General features: G+C 40.5%; 1 protein-coding gene across 6 annotated transcripts in view; it reads left to right on the top strand.

Moving 5' to 3' along the window:
• Positions 1–23,507, top strand: part of RAD50 (RAD50 double strand break repair protein) — a 97,546-nt gene extending 74,039 nt beyond the window's left edge. The window contains exons 17-21 of one of the 6 annotated variants that reach the window (XM_036281686.1): positions 1,497–1,721; positions 17,742–17,848; positions 18,374–18,516; positions 21,656–21,789; positions 23,204–23,507. In XM_036281686.1, the coding sequence (XP_036137579.1) occupies positions 1,497–1,721; positions 17,742–17,848; positions 18,374–18,516; positions 21,656–21,789; positions 23,204–23,390 (796 nt within the window). In that variant the 3' untranslated portion in view covers positions 23,391–23,507. Of the gene's footprint in view, positions 1–1,496; positions 1,722–17,741; positions 17,849–18,373; positions 18,517–21,655; positions 21,791–23,203 lie in introns of those variants that run through there. The other 5 variants (XM_036281681.1, XM_036281683.1, XM_036281682.1 and 2 more) reach the window with 5 other exon arrangements.
• The last annotated feature ends 234 nt before the right edge of the window (positions 23,508–23,741 follow it).

Here is a 23,741-nt window from a genome sequence, read left to right as displayed (position 1 = left end):
TCACGTACACTCACACTCACACTTGCTCCCTCTCTCACACACTTACCCTCCCTCTGGTCCTGCCCACTGCCAATCTCCCTGTTCCTAAGTCTAGAAGAAACTTTTAAATGAAACTGTTTATTCTTTGCTACTGAAGACCAAAACTAGATATTTTTATAATTTCTTCTGTGGTTGGTATACAACAACGTTTTTTTACATCTATTCAGATTACTGAGTACGACTGCTCTTTTTCAAACCTTTCTTCAACCAGAACACAACAGAAATGTCAACAGAACAGACATCCGGCCAGTTCTATACAGATATTCATAAATCTGATGGCAGTGCCTGGCACATAAAAGGGTGCTTAATAAGTGATTGTTAAATGAATGAAGTTTTTAAAGCATACATTAAAATCTGTATTATCTACCAAGTTATCAAAAAATTTTGGGTATTTTACTTTTTATAGTCAGTGTTAAGCTTTGTTGTTGTTGTTAATCCTCACCCAAGGATGTTATTCTATTGATTTTTGGATAGAATGGATGGGAGGGGAGGGCAGGGGAGGGGAGAGAGGGAGAAACACTGATGTGAGAGAGACACATTGATCTGTTGCCTCCTGCACAACCCCAACTAGGGCCAGGGATTGAACCTGCAACCCAGGCATGTGCCCCTGACTAGGAATCAAACCCTCAACCCTTCAGTCCACAGGCCAATGATTTAACTGCTAAGCCAAACTGGGCAGGGCATTATGCTTTTTTTCATACTTGTGTGAGAAATTTTTTCATAGAGGAGTTCAGACTTTTAGGTATTACTATAGAAATTAATAGTTTGAAATAAAATTATATTTGTTTTTGACATTGTGAACAAAATTATGACACCTAGCCCTGGCTGCTTTGGCTCAGTGGCTAGAGCATTGGCTCGCGGACCGAAGAGTCGGGTTTGATTCCAGTCAAAGGTATGGTTCGGTCCCCAGTCCTGGTCAGGGTCATGCGGCAGGCAACCAATCAATGTGTCTCTCTTACATTGATGTTTCTCTCTCTCTCTCTCCCCCTTCCTCCCTCCCTCCCACTCTGTCTGAAAATAAATGGAAAAATATTCAAGCGAGGATTTAAAAAACAAATTATGACACCTATTATTCAATAACTTCTCAGCGTGGGTTATTGTACAGTCTCAGTTCATTGTCAGAGGTTTGTGAATTTCTAATATTAATAACTAAGAGTGCTTTACTTAGTGTCTAAAAATCAGAAACTTCCTCACTGCTCATATATTATGAGAGTTCTTTATTCAGCACACACAAATCAACTGTTTAGAAAACTGGGTGCTTCAGAGATTAGGAAGGAAGAAAATTTTCTTTTGTACTGAAGCCTTAAATAAAATGTAAAGAGGGTCTCTCTCTGTTACCATATGCTGATTGTTAAGGAGATGTTAAATGATATTTATCTCTCTCAAGAGATCTGGCTTTTCAATTCAGGCTGCTAAAGGCTAAAAATGGTCCTTATTTGTATTTTTCCCTTTTATAGTGAACATCAAAACTTGGAAGAAAAAATAGAAAATATAAAAAGAAATCACAGTTTGGCAATAGGGCGACAGAAAGGTTATGAGGAAGAAATTATTCACTTTAAGAAAGAACTTCGAGAACCTCAGTTTCGAGATGCTGAGGAAAAGTATAGAGAAATGATGATTGTTATGAGAACAACAGAACTTGTGAACAAGGATCTGGACATTTATTATAAGACCCTTGACCAGTAAGTATTGGACAATGAATTTGTTTCCCATTGCAGTGAATGTCAACTAACGTATTTTAGTGATATTTCAATTATATTTTCTCCTGCTTTAAAAAAAAAAAAATCATCTATCTTTTTTTTTTAATATTCTTTCTTTATTGATTTTAGAAAGAGAGGAAGGGAGAGGGAGAGAGAAGGATAGAAACATCAATGAGAGAGAACATCAGTTGGCTGCCTCCTGCATGCCCCATACTGGGGACTTGACCCACAACCTGGGCATGTGCCCTGACCGGGAATCGAACCAGCGACCTACTGGTGTATGGGTCAATGCTCAACCAAGTGAGCCACACCGGCTGGGCCATATTTTCTCCTTTTTTACTTTTTAATTATATTTCATACATACTAAAGAATGGAAAAACACATGTGTGTATGTGTATACACACACTAAAGTTATGAAGGTAAGTTATAAAACATATTAATATTAAGGAGTAATCATAATACCACCTCCTCACACACACTCAGTCCATGAACTCTCCAATTGTCACTAACTGGTATCCATTTAAATGCCTCTTTATCTCAGCCTTCTGTCATCCTCACTCCTGTAACCACTGGCACAGATTTTTGTTTACTATGCTTAAGAAAAAAAAATATACATATACACACACACACACACACAAACACGTGTGTGTGTGTGTGTATATGTATTGTTTTTTTGAGCTAAAACATATATTCTGTGTACCCCTAGTATTTGCTTTTTAAATTTTTGTTCTTGTTTATGTTGCTTATAGCTATAGTTTATTAATCTTCACTGATACATAGAATTTTGTTGTGGGAATATACCACTATGTATTCATTCTCCTGTAAATGGACACAGGTCTTTCTCATATAACCCTTGCTTTTAGGAACATTCTTGTTATATCTTCTGGAGCAAAGGTATAAGAGATTCCCTAGAGTATGTGTGGGGGTAAAATTTCTGTGTTGCAAGTTGTGCCCAGTCTTATGAAATAACGTTAAATTTTTTGCCAAAGTAATTTTACTCATTTGTACCACTAGCAGAATATAAGTATTTTTCATGTCCTCTGATGTTGATTTTGTCCATTTTTTTCATTTTTGCCATCTGAAGGGTTTAAAATGGTAGATCATTATAGTCTTCATCTGCAGTCTGCTAATTCCTATTATTACTGAACATCTTTTTCATGTTTGACCACTTTGTTTCCTCTCTGAAATGTTTGTTTTTGTCTTTTCCCTATATTTAATGTATCACCAGTCATTTTTTTTAATTCTCACCCAAGGATATGTTTATTGATTTTAGAGAGAGGAAGGGAAATATAGAAAGAGAAACAGAAACAGAAACAGAGAAACATCGATTGGTTGCCTCCTGTATGTACCCCAACTGGGGATCAAACCTGAAACCTTTTGATGTATAGGACGATGCTCCAGCCAAATGAACCACCCAGCCAGGGCTTTCATTCATCTTAATGATTTGCAGGTGTTCTTTATCTCGTCTGCATTTTAATTTTTTTTAAGTTGTATGTAATACAAATATATTTTCAAAATTTTTATGTGTATCTTTTTACTTTTTTATAATGTCTTCTAATGGACAGATTTGATTTTCAGGTCATTGAATTTACCAGTCTTTTTTTTTTTTTGATTAACTATTTTTGTGTCTTGTTGAAGAAATCTTTTCCACCCAGCTAATAATGTGGCTCAGTAATTGAGCATCAACCCATTCACCAAGAGGTCGCCAGTTCGATTCCAGGTCAGGGCACATGCCCAGGTTGTGGGCCAAGTCCCCAGTGTGGGACATGCAGGAGGCAGCCACCTGATATTCTCTCACTGATGTTTCTCTCTCTCTCTCTCCCCCTTCCTCGCTCTCTCTCTCTCTAAAAATCAATAAAGAAAAAATTTTTTTAAAAGAAATCCTTTCGTTCTCCTCTGTTTTCTTCTAAAATTTTTAAACTTTTTCTTTTCACTTTAATTACATTTTAGTATTTAATTCTAAGCTGAATTTTATGTACAGTATGAAGTAGAAATCCAGTTTTTTTACCCTGATGGCTAACCAGTTGTCCTAACTCTGTTTAGTGAGGAATCTGTCCTTTTCTTAATGATCTGCAGTATCACTTAGGTCATATATCAGAATTCCATATGTGTATGGGTCAGTTCTGAGTTTTCCACTTTGTTTCACTGGTCATTATATCGATATCTCTGTGCCATTGCCTAAACTGCCTTATTTCCTACATGTTTAAAATATATTCAGCATAAAACAGAATTCTGTTTTTTTACTCAGTCTATCTTGTTCTTTTCGCTAGTGAATTGGTTCTTTTAATTCACAGTGATTGATTACCTAAAAGAGTTATATTTATTTCTGTCTTTTTTCTACTTTCCTGCCTTCTGTGGCAATTTTCTTTATTCCTCCTTTTCCTTTCTTTTGGTTATAAATGATGTTTTCTACTTTAGTTATTTAGGTCTTTACCTTTAAATTATATATAAATAAATAAACATATATATATATATATATTTTTTTTTTTTTTTTAAATCCTCACCCGAGACTACTTTTTCATTTATCTTCAGATAGAGTAGGAGGGTGAGAGAGAGAGAAACATTGATGTGAGAGAGACACATTGACTGGTTGCCTTCCACACACCCTGACCAGGGCCAGGGACCAATCTGCAACCAAGGTATGTGCCCTTTGCTGGACTCGAACCCATGACCCTTTAGTCCACAGGCCAATGCTCTAACCCCTGAGCCAAACCAGCCAGAAAACAGGTATACAGTGATACCTCGGTTCTCGAACGCCTCGGTTTTCGACCAAATCGGTATTCGACCAGGAGATTCGAGAAACTTTTGTCTCGGAATCCGAACAAATATTTGGAACTCGAACTTCCGAGATGAGCCGAGTTGAGCCGAATGGCGTTCATTCGGCCCAGCGCGCCTTGATTGCGTCATCAGTGTGAGTGCAGAGAGAGAGTCACGCTTTGTGGAGTCACGCTTTCCTATTGGTTTCATTGCTTCGGTTCTCGAACAGTTCGGTTCTCGACCGTCCTCCTGGAACGAATTATGTTCGAGAACCGAGGTATCACTGTATTTTAAAATCAAATACATTGATTCTCAAAGTGGTTTGGAGCAGCGTTATCAGTACCATCTTGGAACTTATTAGATAGGTAGGAAAGGTGGAGACTCAGTCCCACACCTACAGCATGGAGATTAACAAAAATAGCTTGGCTTCCAAGGTCCTCCCTGAGGAGTGAGATGTAAAGATGTGAAGAAAAAGGAACTCTCGTGCACTTTCTTTTTTTCTTTATTGATTTTAGAGAGAGAGGAAGGGGGAAGGAAAGAAAGATAGAAACATCGATAACAGAGAATATCAGTTGGCTGCCTCCTGCATGCCCCATGCAGGCCCACAACCTAGGCATGTGCCCTGACCCGGAATTGAACTGGTGACCTCTTGGTGCATGGGTTGATGCTCTACCAATGAGCCACACTGGCTGGGCCCTCTTGCACTTTTGGTGGGATTGCAAACTGGTGTGGCCACTGTGGAAAACAGTATGGAGATTCCTCAGTAAGTTAAAAATAGAGCCATATGGCCCAGCAATCCCACTTCTGGGTATTTATCTGAAGAAATCTAAAACACTGCCCTGGCCGGTTTGACTCAGCGGTTAGAGCATCGAGCTGCAGTCCAGAGAAATCCAGGTTTGGTTCCCACTGAGGGCACGTATCTTGGTTGTAGTTTGTCCCTGGCCCTGGTTGGGTTGTGTGGATGGCAGCCACTCGATGTGTTCCTTTCACGTCGATGTTTCTCTCTCTCTCTCTTCCTCTCTCCCACTCCTACTCCATCTGAACAATAAATGGAAAAATGTCCCTGGGTGAGGATTAAAAAAAAAAAAGGAAGAAATCTAAAACACTAACTTGAAAAGATATATGCACCCCTGTGTGCATTGCAGCATTATTTGCAATAGCCAAGAGATAGAAGCAACCTATATGCCCATGAATAGATGAATGGATAAAGAGGATGTGGTACATACCCTTCCATAAAAAAAGATTGAAAACTTGCCATTTGCAACAACAGGGATGGATCTAGAGGGTATTATGCTAAGTGAAATAAGTCAGACAGAGAAAGAAAGAAGTCAGACAGGGGAGACCATGATAATGCCCCATAGGCTGTGTTTGACCTGGGCCTTGAATAATGAAAGAAGGACAGTTCAGTAGAGAAAAGTGCCTCAATCACAGAGGCATCACACAGCCAAGTGAGAGGGTGTGAGGGCTTGATATGGCCAGTCAGGGGCTTCCAGGGACAGGGAGGTGCAGGTGCTTAAATCATATGAAATACCATATGATTTCACTTAGGTGTGGAATCTAAAAAACAGACAAAACAAAACAAGAACAAACTCTTAAATACAGAGAACAAACTGATAGATGTCAGATGGGAATGGATGGGAGAGATAAGTGGAGAAGGGGATTAAGAATATAATACTACCCTGGCCAGTTTTGCTCAGCGGTTAGAGCGCCAGCCTACAGTCCAGAGAGACCCGGGTTCGGTTCCCGCTAAGGACACGTACCTCGGTTGCAATTTGTCCCCAGCCCTGGTTGGTTGTGCCGCTGGCAGCCACACAATGTGTCCCTTTCACGTCGATGTTTCTCTCTCTCTCTTCCTCTCTCTCCCTCCCACTCTATCTGAAAAAAAAAAGGAAAAATGTCCTCAGGTGAGGATTAAATAAATAAATAAAATAATAAAAGAATGTAATGCCAATTGGATTCATGAGCAATAATACATTAAAAATGGGTAAAAGACAAACAAATGTTTCAAAGAGAAAATAAACATGGAAAGATGTTCAGCAACAGCCGAAATGTCCATCAGTAGATGAATGGATAAAAAAGCTGTGGTACATAGGCACAATGGAGTACTATGCAACTGTAAGAAAGAAGGATCTCTTATCCTTTGAGACGACATGGAGGGACGTGGAAAGTATTATCCTAAGTGCAACAAGCCAAACAGAGAAAGACAAGTATCTTATGATCTCACTTATCTGTGGAATATAATGAACATAATAGTCTGAGGAATGGGGTAGTCCCAGAGACATGGAAGTGGGGTACAGACTGACAATCCCCAGAACAGGGGGAGGGGGGAGAGATAAACCATAGAACTTATATGCATGTGTGCATGAACAATGGACGTGGACAACAAAGCTGGGGACAGGGCAGAGGGGAGGGGAGAGTCGGGGGTGGGGGGAACAGCTATCAAAAATAATCAATTCTAAAAAAAAAAGTAATGAGGTATTTAAAGCATAAGGTATATAAATGTCTAATTACTATGTTGTATACCTGAAACTAATATAATATTGTATGTCAACTATAAATTTTTTTTTTATCCTCACCTGAGGACATTTTTGCATTTATCTTAAGATAGAGCAGGAGGGAGAGAGAGAGAGAAACATTGATGTGAGAGAGACACATCTCCTGGCTGCCACCCACACAACCCCAACTGGGGCCGGGGACAAACTGCAACCAAAGTACGTGCCCTTAGCGGGAACCAAACCCAGGTCTCTCTGGTCTGCAGGCCAACACTCTAACGGCTGAGCCAAATCGGCCAGGGCTCAACTATCATTTTAAATACATTTTTAAAAAATCAGAAACTCACTAAAATTTAAGAAACAAAAAAAGTGACCCAACCTTTGAATTTGATAAAATGGATGTTGTTAATGAACTTTGAGGAGCAATCTCATTGGCTTTGTTGGAAGTGAAGCCTTAAAGTTGGATGAGGAAAGGATGAGTGGTAAGAAATGGGAGCAGTGAGTATAGATAGTTCTCCCAAAAAATTCTTCTGTGAATGTGAGCAAAAAAATGGAGTGATAGCTTGAGGGGCCCAGTTAGGTAGGTAGATTTTGTTTTAAATTTTACTTGCACATATTTTTCTATACGGTAGCTCCTCTACTTAGTACACTGACCTGCAAACCTGGTTTTATGTATATTAACTGAATAGAAAACTCCAACTAGGAGCCCTCCAACTATCCTTGCAGATCTTGAGAGCAAGTGACAGCCTGAAGAAGAGGAAGTCCCTCAATAAGGCACACGTTTATTCCCAAATCCCTATTCGGTCCTCTCTTATCAGGGAAGACAGATATACTCTGTCCCTCCTGCAAACTGCCAATAGTTCAACAGGGGAGACCATGGTAGATGCCCCATAGTCTGTTTGACCTGGGCCTTGAATAATGAAGGAAGGACAGTTCAGTAGAGAAAAGTGCCTCAATCATAGAGGCATCACACAGCCAAGTGAGGTGGGGTGGTGGGGTGAGAGGGCTTGATACGGCCAGTCGGGCTTCCAGGGGCAGGGAGGTGCGGGTGCTTTCTAGCAATTTAGGCCTACTGAAGGAACAAAGCCAAGCTGTTTATTGAGGTCTTTATGTGGTAATCAAGTGGATTCTACTAAATAAGAAGAAAAGCAGTGGTAGAGATTTTCCCAAAATTGAGTCTTTGTGGGCTTGTGCTTGCGAACAATGGCCGTCTTAAGGTTTATACTATGAGCCTTAAATTTGCCTTCTCACCTAGAAGAAAGTGAGGTCCAAAATTTCCCTCATTGTTTCACCTCTTAGAATGAAGCATGCAGTCAGTGTAATTTTTGCATTTAGCTGTCTATTTAAGGTAACACAGGAAATTAGCAATGCATTTTCAAGAAAAGCTGATTACCATCTGTTATTAGTAATCATCTAAAAACATCACTGATTATAAACATTGTCAATGGTCAGAAATACTTACTGGCTGAGAAGAGGGGGAAAACATTCATCATTTAGAATGTATTACTCCTTGTCCCTTAATAGAACACGTCAATTAAAGTTAAATGATTTTAGAATATATCAAAGTACACCGTTTTACCCTATGCCAATCTTACACTGTCATTCTTCCCCAAATGTGGAATGTTGCTTATTAAACCACACTTCTTCTGGGACTGTGGAAACGTAACTTTTACAGTTTTGCATCCAGGGCAACCAACTCACTGTGAATCTGTTCAGAGCCTGGCTTCGTGAACACATGGAGGGCATAACCAGGGTTCACTTCTCAGCCACCATTCTTATCTTTATCATGGGTACAGCAGTTTCACAACATTAGGTCCCTACAGCATGAAGCCAGTAGATTACAAAACCAGAAGATAGCTAGAGACTTTTTCACACTCACTGTGGTTTTTTTAAACCAAATGTTTATCTTGCAATAGTGGTTGAACCATTGCCTGAATTTTAAAAGCTATTTTTTGGGGAGTCGGGCAAAGGAAATTAGTTCAATAGTTTTAAGAATTTAGTTTAGTTCTGGCCAGTTTTGCTCTGTGGTTAGAGCGTTGGCCCGAGGACCAATGAGTCTCGAGTTCATTTCCAGTCAAGGGCACGTACCTCAGTTGCGATTCGTCCCCGGCAGATTGGGGTTGTGCAGGAGGCAACCACTCAATGTGTCCCTCTCATGTTAATGTTTCTCTCTCTCCCCCTCCCACTCTATCTGAACAAAAATGGAAAAATATCCTCGGTGAGTATTTAAAAAAAAAAAGACAAGAATTTAGTTTAATAGTCTTAAGGGTTTTATCTAGAAAAAGAGGTCAGTTTTCTTTTTTAGTATATGTGCTGCGAAGCGAGCACAAGGTCACTTTTCTTTTAAATGTGCAACTTAAGTTTGGCAAATTAGGGATTTTGAGTTTTGCTAGGTAATGAAAATCATCTGTTTGGAACATGAAACTCAGTAGAACATGATACTCATAATACCATTTCCTTTATACTAGAGGGCTTCCGCTGACCTAAATGTTGGGAGACAGGAAGTTCTCACGGTGCTAAGTACCAGAGCACTAGGGAAGAGTGTCCAGTGTAATAATAACAATGGTCATAGCCAATTTCTTAGCAGCCTACGTATCTCAGAGTTTGGTACAATATTAAATACAAGGATGAAGATAATGTTGGAAAATATCTTTTGTTAAGTATAATCTTTTCTGCTTTTTTTCCAAGCTTTATTTTCATTAACTTAGATTTTTCATACCTCTGAACTAATATGCATATACTTTTAATATGTTTTTATTGATTTTTTTTAGAGAGAGAGGAAGAGAGAGAAAGATAGAAACATTGATGTGAGAAATATCAATTGGCTGCCTCCTGCATGCTCCCTAATGGGGATCGAGCCTGCAACCCGGCATGTGCTTTGACTGGGAATCTAACCTGGATCTCTCAGTCCATGGGATGACACGCAATCCACTGAGCCACACCAACCGGGCTGAACTGATATTTTTTATTAGTAAGGCATGTTTGTATTTGGTCTTTTTAATCAATATTCAATAAAATAGCTTGAGACTATGGGGAATTTAGTTAAAGATTTGCCATTTTATGTGCACTTCTTACTTTGAGCTTTAGTTCAAATGTTGCAAAATGGTGGCTAACCTTCCTTAGTACTTTCAGTCCTGAAGATGGTTTGAATCATGAAAGAAGCAGGACCTGGAAAGATCTTTTCCTGGAAAGTGAGGTTTTAGTCTATTTAGATGATATTTTTCCAACCCCTTAGATACCTGTTCTCTAATTATTCCATTTCAGGCATTCAGTTCTCTGCTAATGGGTAAGTCCTGATTTTAAAAGTGGCCTCAGAACGACAGCAAAAACCCTGAACTGTTTTGGGGAGGCCTACTATGCTTCATTTGTGACATCAAATTAGAATGTATATATATTTAGGAAGAATATAATTCAGAAGCTTTTCCTTAAATGCCTAAGTGTGGGAGGCAGTTGGACAGCTTAGAACAAAACGGAAAATCATCTCATTGTTGGGGCAGAAGCCCTTGTGCAGAGGTGCTAACGGACAGTACAGCAGCCTAACGTTGTACAGTACAGGATGTGTCGTGTAAAGAAGGAAGAGGGATTTGGATGGAAACAGATGCACAAGTTAATGTTGGCACATATCTCTATTTCTCTTTTTTTGATAGACTTTTGTAGAGCAGGTTTAGATTCACAGCAAAATTGAGAAGAAAGTAGAGATTTTCCATATACCTCCCCATCCCAATAACCATAACCTACCCAGTTATCAGCATCCTTCACCAGAGTGGTTAATTTTCCTAAAGGTGATGATCTCTATTCCCTGCTAATTTTAGGACAGACTTCCACACCTGGCATTTCTATTTCTTCTCTCAGTACTCACTGTGTTCTAAGCAAACTGAACATTTTGTTTCCTAAGACACCTCACATTTTCCCATGCTATTTCTCTTCCTTGGAATGTTACCTTGATGAAGCCCTTCCCAAGCAGATGTAATTTTTCTTTCCTGTTTACTCCATAATATTCGGTATAACTTACACCAATTAACCCATTCAGCCTTATATTACAGATATTTATGCTTCCCTGTACTCCATTATTATGCAAATCACAGAACATGGTTCATGTTGGACTTAGGTTAATTTCCAATGTCTGACGTTTATTCAGCACTTAAGTATTAGTACATTGGTGACATATTTTCATTTCCCTCACAGTGCTTTTGCAAGTATGTATACACAAATCTTTTTATTTTATTAATCCTCACTGGAGGATATTTTTCTTTTTTCTATTTATCTTCAGATAGGGGGTGGGGTGGGCAGAAAGAGAAACATGGACGTGAGAGGGACACATCGACTGGTTGCCTCCTGCATGACCCTGACCAGGGCCGGGATGAACCACAACCGAGGTACATGCCCTTGACTGGAATTGAACCTGTGAGTCTTTGGTCCTTGGGCCAACACTCTAACCGCTGAGCCAAACCATCCAGGGCACAAATAGATCTTTTTTGTTTTTATGTGAATAGGTATTGTTTTTCTGTTGGCTTTTTCTTCCACTTAACAGATGAAAATCTTTTATGTTCATATATGTAAGTACCTAATTTTTAATGGCTGCGTAATATTCTATAAAATAGATGTTACCTACTTTATTTAACCACTGCTGGACATATTTGGAAGCTTCTAAATGATTGCTACTACAGATAGTATTACAATGAATATCTTTGCACACTTGTGCAGATACACTAGAAAGATAACTTCCTAGAAATAGAGTTAATGGGTCAAAGAGTATGTACATTTTTAAGTTGTTATTGCCAAATTGCCTTCCAAACACGCTTATAAATTTGTATTCACCAACAGTATATGCAAGTACTCATTTTTCTTCATAGTACTCCATAGTATCACCCTTTTTAATTTTTGCCAACTTGTTGCACACACAAAAAAATGCTCACTTTAATTTACATTTCCCTGTTTACTAGTGAGGTTAAACATTTTTACATATGTTGGCTATTTATATTTCTTCTCCAAGAATTGCCTATTCATATCTTTTTTGCCAGTTTTTCTATTGGGTTGTCTTTTTCTTAATGACTTGTACCACTTTTAAAATTATATTCTGGATAGTAAGCCTTTTCACATACACTTCAAGTAGTTATTCCTAGTTTGTCATTGTCCTTTCTTTTTTTTTTAATCCTCATCCGAGGACATTTTTTCATTTTTTGTTCACATAGGGTGGGAGGGAGAGAGCGCATGAGAGAGAGAGAAACATCGACATGAAAGGGACACATCAAGTGGCTGCCACCCGCACAACCCAACCAGGGCCAGGAACAAACTGCAACCGAGGTACATGCCCTCAGCAGGAAGCGAACCCCGGTCTCTCTGGACCGCAGGCCACGCTCTAACCACTGAGCCAAACCAGCCAGGGCTGTCTTTTAACTTTCTTTACGGTGTTATTTGTGACTTTTAATTTTTAGGTAGGCAGATCTTCAGTCTTTATTTATGGCTTCTTGAATGAAGGGCTTCCCCAATCTTAAAATTATAGAAATGTTTTCTTCTGATAGTTTTATTCAACTTTTAATCCTTTAATTCATTTGGATTTTATTTAAGGTTTATTAAAGGATAGTGATATAAGTTTAGGTTTTTCTTCTCCAACACTTGAAAGCTTTCCTATTGATTTAAATGTCATTTATAAAACCAAATTTCTGGACTTGGCCAGTGTTACTCAGTGGTTAGAGTGTTGGCCCACACACCAAAAGGTTGCGGGTTTGATTACCAGTCAAGGGCAGGTGCCTGGGTTGCAGGTTCAGTCCCCTGACCTGGTTGGAGCACGTGCAGGAAGCAACCAATTGATGTGTCTCTCTCACATGGATGTTTCTCTCTCCCTTCCTCCCTCCCTCCCTTCCACTCTCTCTAAAAAATCAATGGGAAAGCTATCCTTGGGTGAGGATTAACACAAAACACAAAAGGTCTGTATGTATTTGTTTTGGTTTTTTTTTTTTTTATCCTCACCCGAGGACTTTTTTCCATTTTTGTTCAGTTAGAGTGAGAGGAAGAGAGAGAGAGAGAGAAACATCAACGTGAAAGGGACACATCGAGTGGCTTTCTCCCGCACTACCCCAACCAGGGCCGGGGACAAACTGCAACCAAGTTACATGTCCTTAGTGGGAACCGAACCCGGGTGTCTCTGAACCGCAGGCTGATGCTCTCACTGCTGAGCCAAACAGGCCAGGGCTGTATTTGGCTTTATTTCATTTTTATTCTTGTCCCACTACTGTGATTTTATTCTTTTGAAATAAGAACTATAGATCACCTTATGGATTTTATTTTTATTTTATTTTATTTTTTCTTTATTGATTTTTAGAGAGAGAGGAAGGGAGAGGGAGAAAGAGATAGAAAGGAACATCAATGAGAGAGAACATCAACCAGCCTCCCCCTGCATGCCCCGCACTGGGGACCTGGCGCACAACCTGGGTGTGTGCCCTGACAGGGAATCAAACCACTGACCTCTTGGTGCGCGGGTCAACGCTCAGCCAATGAGCCACACCAGCTGGGCTGGATTTCATTTTCATTTTTATTTATTTATTTTATTATTTTTTTTAATCCTCCCTTGACATTTTCGCATTTATCCTCAGATAGAGCGGGAGGGAGAAAGGGAGGAAGAGAGAGAGAGAGAGAGAGAAACATTGATGTGAGAGAGACACATCAAGTGGTTGCCACCCACACGACCCCAACCGGGGCTGGGGACAAACTGCAACCGAGGTACGTACCCTTAGCGAGAAGCGAACCAGGGACTCTCCAGTCCATGGGCTGACACTCTAACCACTGAGCAAGACTGGCCAGGGCTGGATTTCATTTTTAAAATGTTTTTAATCTTGTTGGGAGTTTTGTTTGGATTGCATTTGCTTTATGGGTTAAAAAAGAGACATCTTTGCAGTATTGAATCTCCCATTTTGGACTATGTAGTATATCTCTCTTATTTAATCAGTTATTTTTGTTCTTTAGTAAAGTTTTCTAGCTTTCCATTTAGATCCTGTTCCTTTTTATTAGATTTCTTCCTATGTATTTCATAGATTTTATTGCCACTGTGATTAGGATCCTTTTTTCTGTTGTTTTCTATTGGATTTTGCTACTAGATAATAAAACTATTAATTTCTCTATGTTTATTTTATTTCTGACCACCTCATTAGTCTTAATAGTTTTTCAGTTGATTTCTTAGATTTTCTGAGTGCACTATTGTACTAGTCAATATTTCTTCATTTATTCTTCATTTTCTTTTTAATTGTCTTCCTGAATTGTTAGGGATCTCTAGGATTTATTTTTTTTAATGTGTTTTTATTATTCTTTTTTTTTTAGAGGGAGAGAGAGAGAGAGAGAGAGAGAAACATCCATTGGCTGCCTCATGCATGCCCCCTACTGGGTATTTGGCCCAAAACCTGGGCATGTGCCCTGACCAGGAATCAAATTGGCACAATGCTCAATCCACTGAGCCACACCAACGGGGCTAGGATATCATTTCATGGTAGCCATAATAAAGGCATCTTTCTCTTGTTCTTATCTTTAGGAGGAATACCTCTTTCTGTATTTTAAATTTGATGCTTCTGTGGATATCTGATAGAGTAATTTTGTTAAATTAAGAATAATATTTTCTATTTTTCATTGAGGATTTTTATCAAAACAGTGTTATAACAGTACTTTTCTGACATCTACTGAGATAATTCTTTTTTTCTTGTTTTTTTTATCCTCACCCAAGGACATTTTTCCATTTTTTGTTCAGATAGAGTGGGAGGGAGAGAGAGGAAGAGAGAGAGAGTGAGAGAGAGAAACATCGACGTGAAAGGGACACATCAAGTGGCTGCCACCTGCACGACCAACCAGGGCCGGGGACAAAACGCAACCGAGGTACGCACCCTTAGTGGGAACCGAACCCCGGTATCTCTGGACCACAGGCCAACACTCTAACCGCTGAGCCAAACCAGCCAGGGCTATTTTTTTCTTTTAATCCGTTGATACAATGAATCATCTTAATTTTTTTCTGTTGTACTATTCTTGTTTTCTTGGGATCAACACTACTTGGTCATGATATATTCTTTTTAATACCTCACTACTAAATTTTATATTATTTAGAATGTTCATTTGTATAGTCATAAGCAAAATAGGCTTATACTTTTTTTCTACTTATTTCTTTTTGCCATGTAATAATTTATGTACTTGAGAGTTAACTATACCAATATACCTTGAAGATTTGATAAGTTACTCATAAAACTGTCTGAGCTTGGCTTTAAAAATGACATTTTGACTGTCTTAAAATTTTAATCATTATATATTCAAGGCTGTTAATATTCTACCTAATGCTTTTACTGATTTTTTTTTTTTTTTTTTTTTTTTGAGAGAGAGAGAGAAACATTAATGTGAAAGAGAAACATTAACTGGTTACCTCCTGAATGCACCCCATCCAACTGGGGACCAAACCCTCAACCTGGGCATGTGCCCTCACCAGGAATTAAACCAGCAACCTTTTGGTGCACAGGATAAGGCTCCAGCACAGGATGAGCCACAGAAGACAGGGAAAATCTCAATTTTCTTAGTGGGAAAATGGGAATAACCGAACCTAATTCTTCCAGTATTGTAAGCATTAAATGAGATATTATGATTGTTTAAACATAATTGTACCTCCTGTAAGGAGGCTCATCAATAGTAGCCTCTATTATTGTTATCCCTTGAGTGGATTAATATAGTTATCTTAATCATCTCCAACTGTTGCATAGTGGGGTTAAACTCCAGACTAGACAGGGAGGATACAACCAACATAGCATCAACTCTGTCTGACATACCCATTGGTGAAGGTAGGTCTTTCTCAGGACCAGGGTGTTTTCCTGCAGTGCTGTCTCTCAGTCCCCCACCCACGGGCCAGGATGCACCACTTCAGTTGCATGGGAGCCATGGCAGAGGCTGTGTTTGCACCTTGGACCCCCCACTTCACCTGGAGCTTGTTCTCCATATTGGGAATGCTTATTTATGTCATTTATGGAATATTTTTAACTTGAATGGAAAGATGACTTTTTTATTTATTTATTTTTATTTTTTTTATCCTCACCCGAGGACATTTTTCCATTTTTTGTTCAGGAAGAGAGAGAGAGAGAAACATCGATGTGAAAGGGACACATCGAGTGGCTGCCACCCGCACGACCAACCAGGGCCGGGGACAAACTGCAACCGAGGTACATGCCCTTAGCGGGAACCGAACCCGGGTCTCTCTGTACCGCAGGCCGACGCTCCAACCGCTGAGCCAAACTGGCCAGGGCGAAAGATGACTTTTTTAAAAAGTCATTTGAAAAATCAGGATTGTAATATGTAAAACTATGGATTACAGCCTTGGTCAGGTAGCTCAGTGGGTTGGGCATTGTCCCATACACCAAAAAGTTTGTGGGTTTGATTCCCAGACAGGGCACATATATAGGTGTGGGTTTGATCCCTGTTTGGTGTGGGTATGGGAGGCTGCTGATCATTGTCTCTCTCTTTCTCTGTCTCTCCCCCACCCCTTCTCTCTAAATCAGTAAAAAATGTATCTTTGGGTGAGGATTAATTTAAATTTTAAAAACTGTGGATTACACAATTGATCCCAAGAACATTCTCTGAGGGTGTGTGTGTGTTAGCCTGAGACAGATGTATAAAGTAGAAAATGGAGACTTGTATTCTCATCAACAAGCAGAATATGGTTTTTTCCCAGTCTATTACTTCAAAATCCTTCATCTGATATTTAAAATGTATTTATGTTGAGTCATTTCTTTCTCTTTGGCTGGTGAATCAGAAGATCATGAAGTGATAATGCAGAGGCAGAAGCATTACGTTCAGTTTCTTTTTTTGTATATATCAGATAAGAGACTTGCAAATGGAAGTAAGGCCACCTCACATCCTTTGTATGGTAGTGGCACTGATGTTTGCCTGCTTGTGTAACATTTATTTGTAAACCTGCTTCTGAAGAACCTAAGGGCTTTTTGATGAAAGGTGACAGTATTAAGAACGATGTTAGATTTTGAAAGGCTACTTTTGTTTTTACAAACATTTCTTTCCTTCTTTTTAGTGTTTAGAAATTACAAATGTTTTAAAAGTATTGGGAGGGGGGAGGGAAGGGTGTACATATTTTACAGTTAGGATTTCTGAATCTTCAACTAGGAAGGGAAAATAAAGGTTGTGAGGTTCAGCTGAGCTTAAGCCTCTATATCACCCTTTCTGTACCAAAGCTTCTAATAGATAAAAAGCTCACAGATCTGAGGAGTAAAAGCAGCCTAAGAGGCTGACTTGATAAACCGTAATAGTAATAAAGAAGAAAAAGAAAGCATTTCCAAAGATTCACCTGTTTCCCCATAGAGTTAACTCACTCTCTTCCATTCAGCAGGTCTTCCTGCATCTGGTGGGCATCAGTGGAAACAGTCCTTCCAATAAGGCTAAGAAAAAGTCTACTGAAAAACTATTTTCTGAAATTTTCACAGTATTTATGTATGTATGTAGTGGAGTGTTTGTTGGCATATCATAAAGAGTAAAAAGAACAGTAGGGACCCTGAAGCTCTGAAAATATGACTGGCAGTTTTCATTATTAGCCAAGCAGCAACATTGTGGTTCTGTTTATTTTTTCTAGATCTTACTATATCCTACTTTTGTCACTGATATATCAGGGAAGTTACTTCGTAATATTGTTGTGATGTTACTTACCTTATTATACACATTATATATTTCATATTTTAATAGTTACTATTACATAATAATATAGTATCATATTATTATTCTATCAAAGTTCCGATGTCTTTTTTTCTAGAGCAATAATGAAATTTCACAGTATGAAAATGGAAGAAATCAATAAAATCATCCGTGACCTTTGGCGAAGCACCTATCGTGGACAAGGTAACTGATGAGTGCCTTCCAAAGCTCGTCCCCAGCTCTTACCCATAAGACTTTTCAGCATGCCAGCATTACCTCCTGGACCCCTTGCTAAACTTCTCTTTGATGTTTTCTAAGACTTCTTATCTTGACAACATCTTGTAGCAAGAAAAAAAATAAAAAGGTTTCTATCCCAGAGCCTGACAGGTCATCCATATTTGGCTATAATGCACATTGCATTTAACTAATGACATAGGGTCTGTGAGTGCCCATAGGGATAAGCCGAAATGGGGTAAGAAGAAAACCGTCAGGAGGAAACTCTTAATAGAGGAACTAAGAAAGGCATAGCTGAGGCTGAGGGGTAGGGTATCTGGGTTGCTTCTAGTTGGGAATCTATGTGAATGCTCAGCTGGAGAAGAGGTTGCAAACAAGCCAGGGTTTTCCCCTGTAACGTCGGCCTCACATGTTGCTCCTAGACCTATTTGATAATGTTTACAAATGACAAAAGGCTAGAGTGCAGGTTCCTCTGAAATCTTCCTTCTTTGTCAGATATTGAATATATAGAAATTCGGTCTGATGCCGATGAAAACGTATCAGCTTCTGATAAACGGCGGAATTACAACTACCGAGTGGTGATGCTAAAGGGAGACACAGCCTTGGATATGCGAGGACGATGCAGTGCTGGACAAAAGGCAGGTATCTTAAGAGAGCCACCTTTACCCAGAGAATTGACAAGAGACAGACAAATGTCAGTGCAGAGGAAGCACCCAGGGCCGCCCTGGAATGGTGGGAAGCTAGCTCCTCACAGTGCTCCTGGCTGCCCCTAACGTGGGTCAGAGTCCATTGCCCTCATTACACTCCCCCACTTCTAACCAGCATTTCCTGCAGCATCATGTAAGTTAGTCTTTTAGGAGAGGCGCCTGACACATTCTTACAGGATAGCTACATATAAAGCAAGGAGCTGAAGACCATTGTTTTACAGCATTCCTTATGAAAATAAGGTGACCGGGTCATTCATTATAATACTACAGTCGTCCCTTGTTTATCTCGGTCAATCCGTTCCAGAGTCTAGCGGTTGCACCTGGTGTTGAAGGATTCCTGGGGTGCTCGAATACATAGGCCTACAGTCCATACGTACAGTAATTTAAATTTTAATTGTAATATAGGGGTGTATAATTGACTCAGACAACCAAGCACACGCTGTATCATTTTTACTGTCTCGATCAAATTTTTAATGAATGTATTTGAAAAAAACACGATAGAGTGAAGCCGCGAAAGTCGAAGCACAAAGTGGCGAGGGATGACTGTACCACTATTTTATGTGCCACTAAGAAAGTAAAAAAGCCATTGTAATTGAAAGATGCATCCTGATTTCAAAGAAATCAAGGGGGGGAGGGGAAGGTGCGTTTTAGAATTGATGACATGCAGTATTAGCAAACCAGATCCTAGGTTGAGCCAGATGAGGTATTATAATATATGCGAGTCATTGAGAAAGCGGCCCCATTACAGCACTGAGATCCCCAGCACCACTGCAGCCTAGCCTTTGGACCTGCAGACAATACAGGGGTAGGGAACCTTTTATCTACCAAGGGCATTTGGATATTTATAACATCATCTGCGGGCCATACAAAATTATCAGCTTAAAAATTAGCCTACTGTGCCCCACCAGTGTGGCTCAGTGATTGAGCATTGACCCATGCACCAAAAAAAATTGGCCTGCTACATTTGGGCAGGCTAATTTGGTGAGGCTTTGATGTTAGCTCGTATTGATTTTGAGGGCCACAGGCCAGATGTTCCCCACCCTGAAAGGTCTGCTCAAGCCAAAGGCTGTGATACCGACAGGTGCCTCTACACACCCCACCACCACCACACACGCAGACTCAGCTGCTGGCCAGGTCACTTGGCTCCACGTGAAGCTCGGGGAGGACAGCCTAGGTTGGTTATGGAGCACAGAGCAAATCAGAAAGAGGAAAGATGTTTTAGAGTCAGCAGAGCGGGACCTGCATCCTTCGGGAACAAGCCTGGGTCCTTTCTTGGTGTGCAGGTTTGTACCCAAGATGCCACAGATTCTTGAGCTTCCTTTTTGATTAGAGGCAGAAGATTATATTGATAACATCTCTGGACCCTTGATTTTCTTAACAAATTTTTAAAATTCTAGAAATGGATACTCATATTACCTGAGTTATTTTCATAAATAGTTTTCAGTTTTGACCTAAAGACACTCTATGCATGTATGTATTTTGTTGTCAGCCTGGACAGCTATCACCAATGTAAGGCATCTGCAGATTATTATCATAATTATAATCTGCAAAAAGTGACAAATTTGGCCCTGGCCAGTTTGGCTCAGCGGTTAGAGCGTCGGCCTGCGGTCCGGAGAGACCCGGGTTCGGTTCCCGCTAAGGGCACGTACCTCGGTTGCAGTTTGTCCCCGGCCCTGGTTGGTCGTGCGGGTGGCAGCCACTCGATGTGTCCCTTCACGTCGATGTTTCTCACTCTCTCTCCCTTCCTCTCTCTCCCTCCCACTCTATCTGTACAAAAAATGGAAAAATATCCTCGGGTGAGGATAAAAAAAAAAAAAAAAAGTGACAAATTTGTGATCTATAATCAGTATCCCCTACTTTGGTAATTTTTAGTGGTAATTATGAATGGGAAAATGTAGTTTGAAACATGTCTCTTCAGATTAAAAATACTTTCAAAAATAGTTTCTGAACAAACGTAGATTTCCTGTAGCTACTCTAAGTTATAAAAATTAATTAGCAGTAATTGCTTCCTTGGTGCTGGGGGAGAAAACAGACGGATGGTTTGGCGGAGGTGGGCCAGGACCTCCATTCGACTTCACTCTGAGCGGCTGGTGGGGAAGCGGCAGCAGCGGGTCGGGCACAGAAGGCAGTGCCTGTCCAAAGGGCCAGCTGGGGCCCTGGCCTCTGCCATCCGCCCCCGCCCTGGACCCCAAAGAGGAGCTGTAAACTGCTCTAAAATCACTAACTCACTGATTCTCCTTCACTCACAGTTCAGGGGGAGGGGGAATTTACAGCTCAAACAAAGGTAGTTGAGACTTCCTAGAATCGTCTTTCACTCTTAATTCTGTGTGCCTTGTACCCCCAGGTGGTTTCAGCTGGGCCTGAGGGGTTTTATATTGAGTTTCTAATAACTGTGAAAATGCTTCAATTCTGGTTGCTTGGATTTCCTGTATGTTAGCTTAAATACTACCATACTTCTGCGCTCTTGATTCTTTGGCCCAGGAATTCATTCTCTCTTTCTGTCTCAATATTATATACACAAACATATATGTGCAATTTAGAGCTTGATATAGGTTAGGTGTCTCTTTTGAACCACAGAACATAGAGATTTAAGGAAGACTTCAGGAGAGAAAAGGTCTCAGGTTCTGGAAAATGTAATATATCCAAGTTTCCTCATATATCTAATTATCAGGAAAATAAAATAGGTTGTGGATTTTTAAGGTGGTTAATCTTATACAAGTATTAAAATTATTAGTTACAGATAAATGGCAACACATTTGTGATTCACACCTGTGATTTCAAGTTTTGTTATAGCTGATGTGTCTGGGGAAGGGGGGATCAGATTGCTTTTAGCATTTTATTTATTGCGAATGAAAAGCTAGAGATATTGCACCTGATGGTTCACCTGCTGGAAGGAGCATAAGAGCCTGATCAGAGCCAGGCTCTCCCAAACAAAAGAGCAGTAATTTACCTAAGGTCAGTGGCCCCATGGCCTTTCCATCCAAAGAGATTAAGCCAGGACTGTGCACTTCCCTAAGGTGAATGGGGAGAGGTCTGTGCAGCGCAGCTCAGCGTCGGTGCTTTTTTCCAGGTGTTAGCCTCGCTCATCATCCGCCTGGCGCTGGCTGAAACGTTCTGCTTGAACTGCGGCATCCTGGCCTTGGATGAGCCAACAACGAATCTTGACCGAGAAAACATTGAATCTCTCGCACATGCTCTGGTTGAGTAAGTTTCTCAAATTTGGGGACAAATTATGATTGTTTTTAAAGTAAGATTAAGAGAGTTCTGTGGTGAAACCCCTCTCCAGATGTGTCTTCCTTGGGAAGCTGATTGTGTTTACCTTTTGATAGTAAGTCGTCAGATTTTTTGAAGACAACTAGATGGTGACCAGCAGCAGCAGACACATCCTGCACCTCCCTGAGTGTGCTCATAGGGAAACTGTGGTGAGAGCTCTTGCTTGGTGTGCCTTTCCTGTAAACTCACCAGAGGGACCTGCGTGTCATGTACAATACATGACTTGTTAAAAAATTCTAGGTGGTAACAGTGGTTTTGGACTGTCTCCCCATATGCATCACATATCTATAAGGAATGACAGCTCTTATTTAGAAAGTATATCGTGGTGAAGTGGAATCCAGAAAGGGTAAAATGGCACACACCTTGTAGCGCCTGCGTCTGCGGTGGAGCAGGCTGCAGCACGGCAGCCCTCGCCTCAGGACAGTGCTGGCCTAGGAAGGAACTTCTGCAGTCAGAGCTGTGTCAGCTACTGCTGGCTCCAGGTGGACTCTTCCTGGCAGACATGTGCCCAGTCTGACAGCAGAGACTGGGCCAAAGGGAGGGCTGAGCAGCCACATAGCCGCCTTTCTCAGCCATTTCCCAGTAGTCCTGTGTGACCAGCCAGTAAGGGCTAGTGCTTTTGAAAACTAAGTGCATCCAGCTCCAGGCAAGGGCTGTAGAAGTGGCTAATTAAATGAAATAGTCTTTCAGGTCTCAGTCTCGTAGCTAGTTACCGTGCATAGAGGTAATGAGCACAAGTGTTCTCAGTACACCCACTCAGGCCCTGTGTGTCATACTCATGATGCATCTGGTGACTGGTGGTGGCAGAATTCTAAGTAGACACAGCTCCTAAGAAGGTAGTGGGGCTTGCATATGTTATTCCCCTTGCCTACAGTCTGTCTTTTTAAAAAGAAAACAATTATTTTCTTCCAGAGAAAACTAGTCACAGGTCAAGAAAACCCCAGGCAAAGGAGTAAGTCAGGCTCCTAAAATTGAGCAGCATAGATATTAAGGAAAACCCAGTAGAACATTTCCACCTGCTATGGTAAGAACTTTGTGTTCTGGAAGAAATAGATCACGTATTCTTACCAGTCTGAAAGCCAGACCCACATGAATAGTCGAGCCGTACACTCACTCCGCCTGGAGAGGAGCCGGAACTCCTACCTGGCGGCTGCAGGCTGGGGTCCACCCCACCCCTCCCCCGCTTCCTACAGGGCTGCCAGAAGCCCTGGCACATGGCACAGGAGAAGTCTGGTCATCACACACGGTCATGTGTTAGACCAGGTTCTCAGTAGCTTTTTAAAATAAAGTGTGTAGAGTTATTTATGTTCTTTAGTAACAAAATGTTCTAAATATATTGTTTCAGGATAATAAAAAATCGCTCACAGCAACGTAACTTCCAGCTTCTGGTAATCACCCATGATGAAGATTTTGTGGAGCTCTTAGGGCGTTCTAAGTATGTGGAGAAATTCTACAGGATTAAGAAGAACATTGATCAGTGCTCAGAGATTGTGACATGCAGTGTTAGTTCCCTAGGATCTTATGTTCATTAAAAAGACTCAAGATGTAACTGCCTTAGAAACACAGGTCCACAGGCAACTACTTTATTTCTGGTATCAATTGAATCAGTAAATATATTCTTTAAAAGGAGCTTTCTGTCATCTGGCTGGTGTGGCTCACTGGCTGAGTACTGACCCTTGCACCAAGAGGCCGCTGGTTTAATTCCCAGTCAGGGCACATGCTCAGGTTGTGGACCAGATCCCCATTGGGAGGCATGCAGGAGGCGGCCAATCGATGTTCTCTCTCATTGATGTTTTTATCCCTCTCTAAAAATCAATAAAGAAAAAAAAGCTTTTTAAGTGTGTGATTTCCTGAGCTGTACTACTGTTGACAAGTAGGTTTTT

Source organism: Molossus molossus, unplaced genomic scaffold (assembly GCF_014108415.1).
Source record: "Molossus molossus isolate mMolMol1 unplaced genomic scaffold, mMolMol1.p scaffold_m16_p_4, whole genome shotgun sequence".
NCBI lineage: Eukaryota > Metazoa > Chordata > Mammalia > Chiroptera > Molossidae > Molossus > Molossus molossus.
The sequence above is the reverse complement of the archived record's forward strand: the minus strand, read 5'-3'. Positions and strand labels throughout refer to the sequence as shown.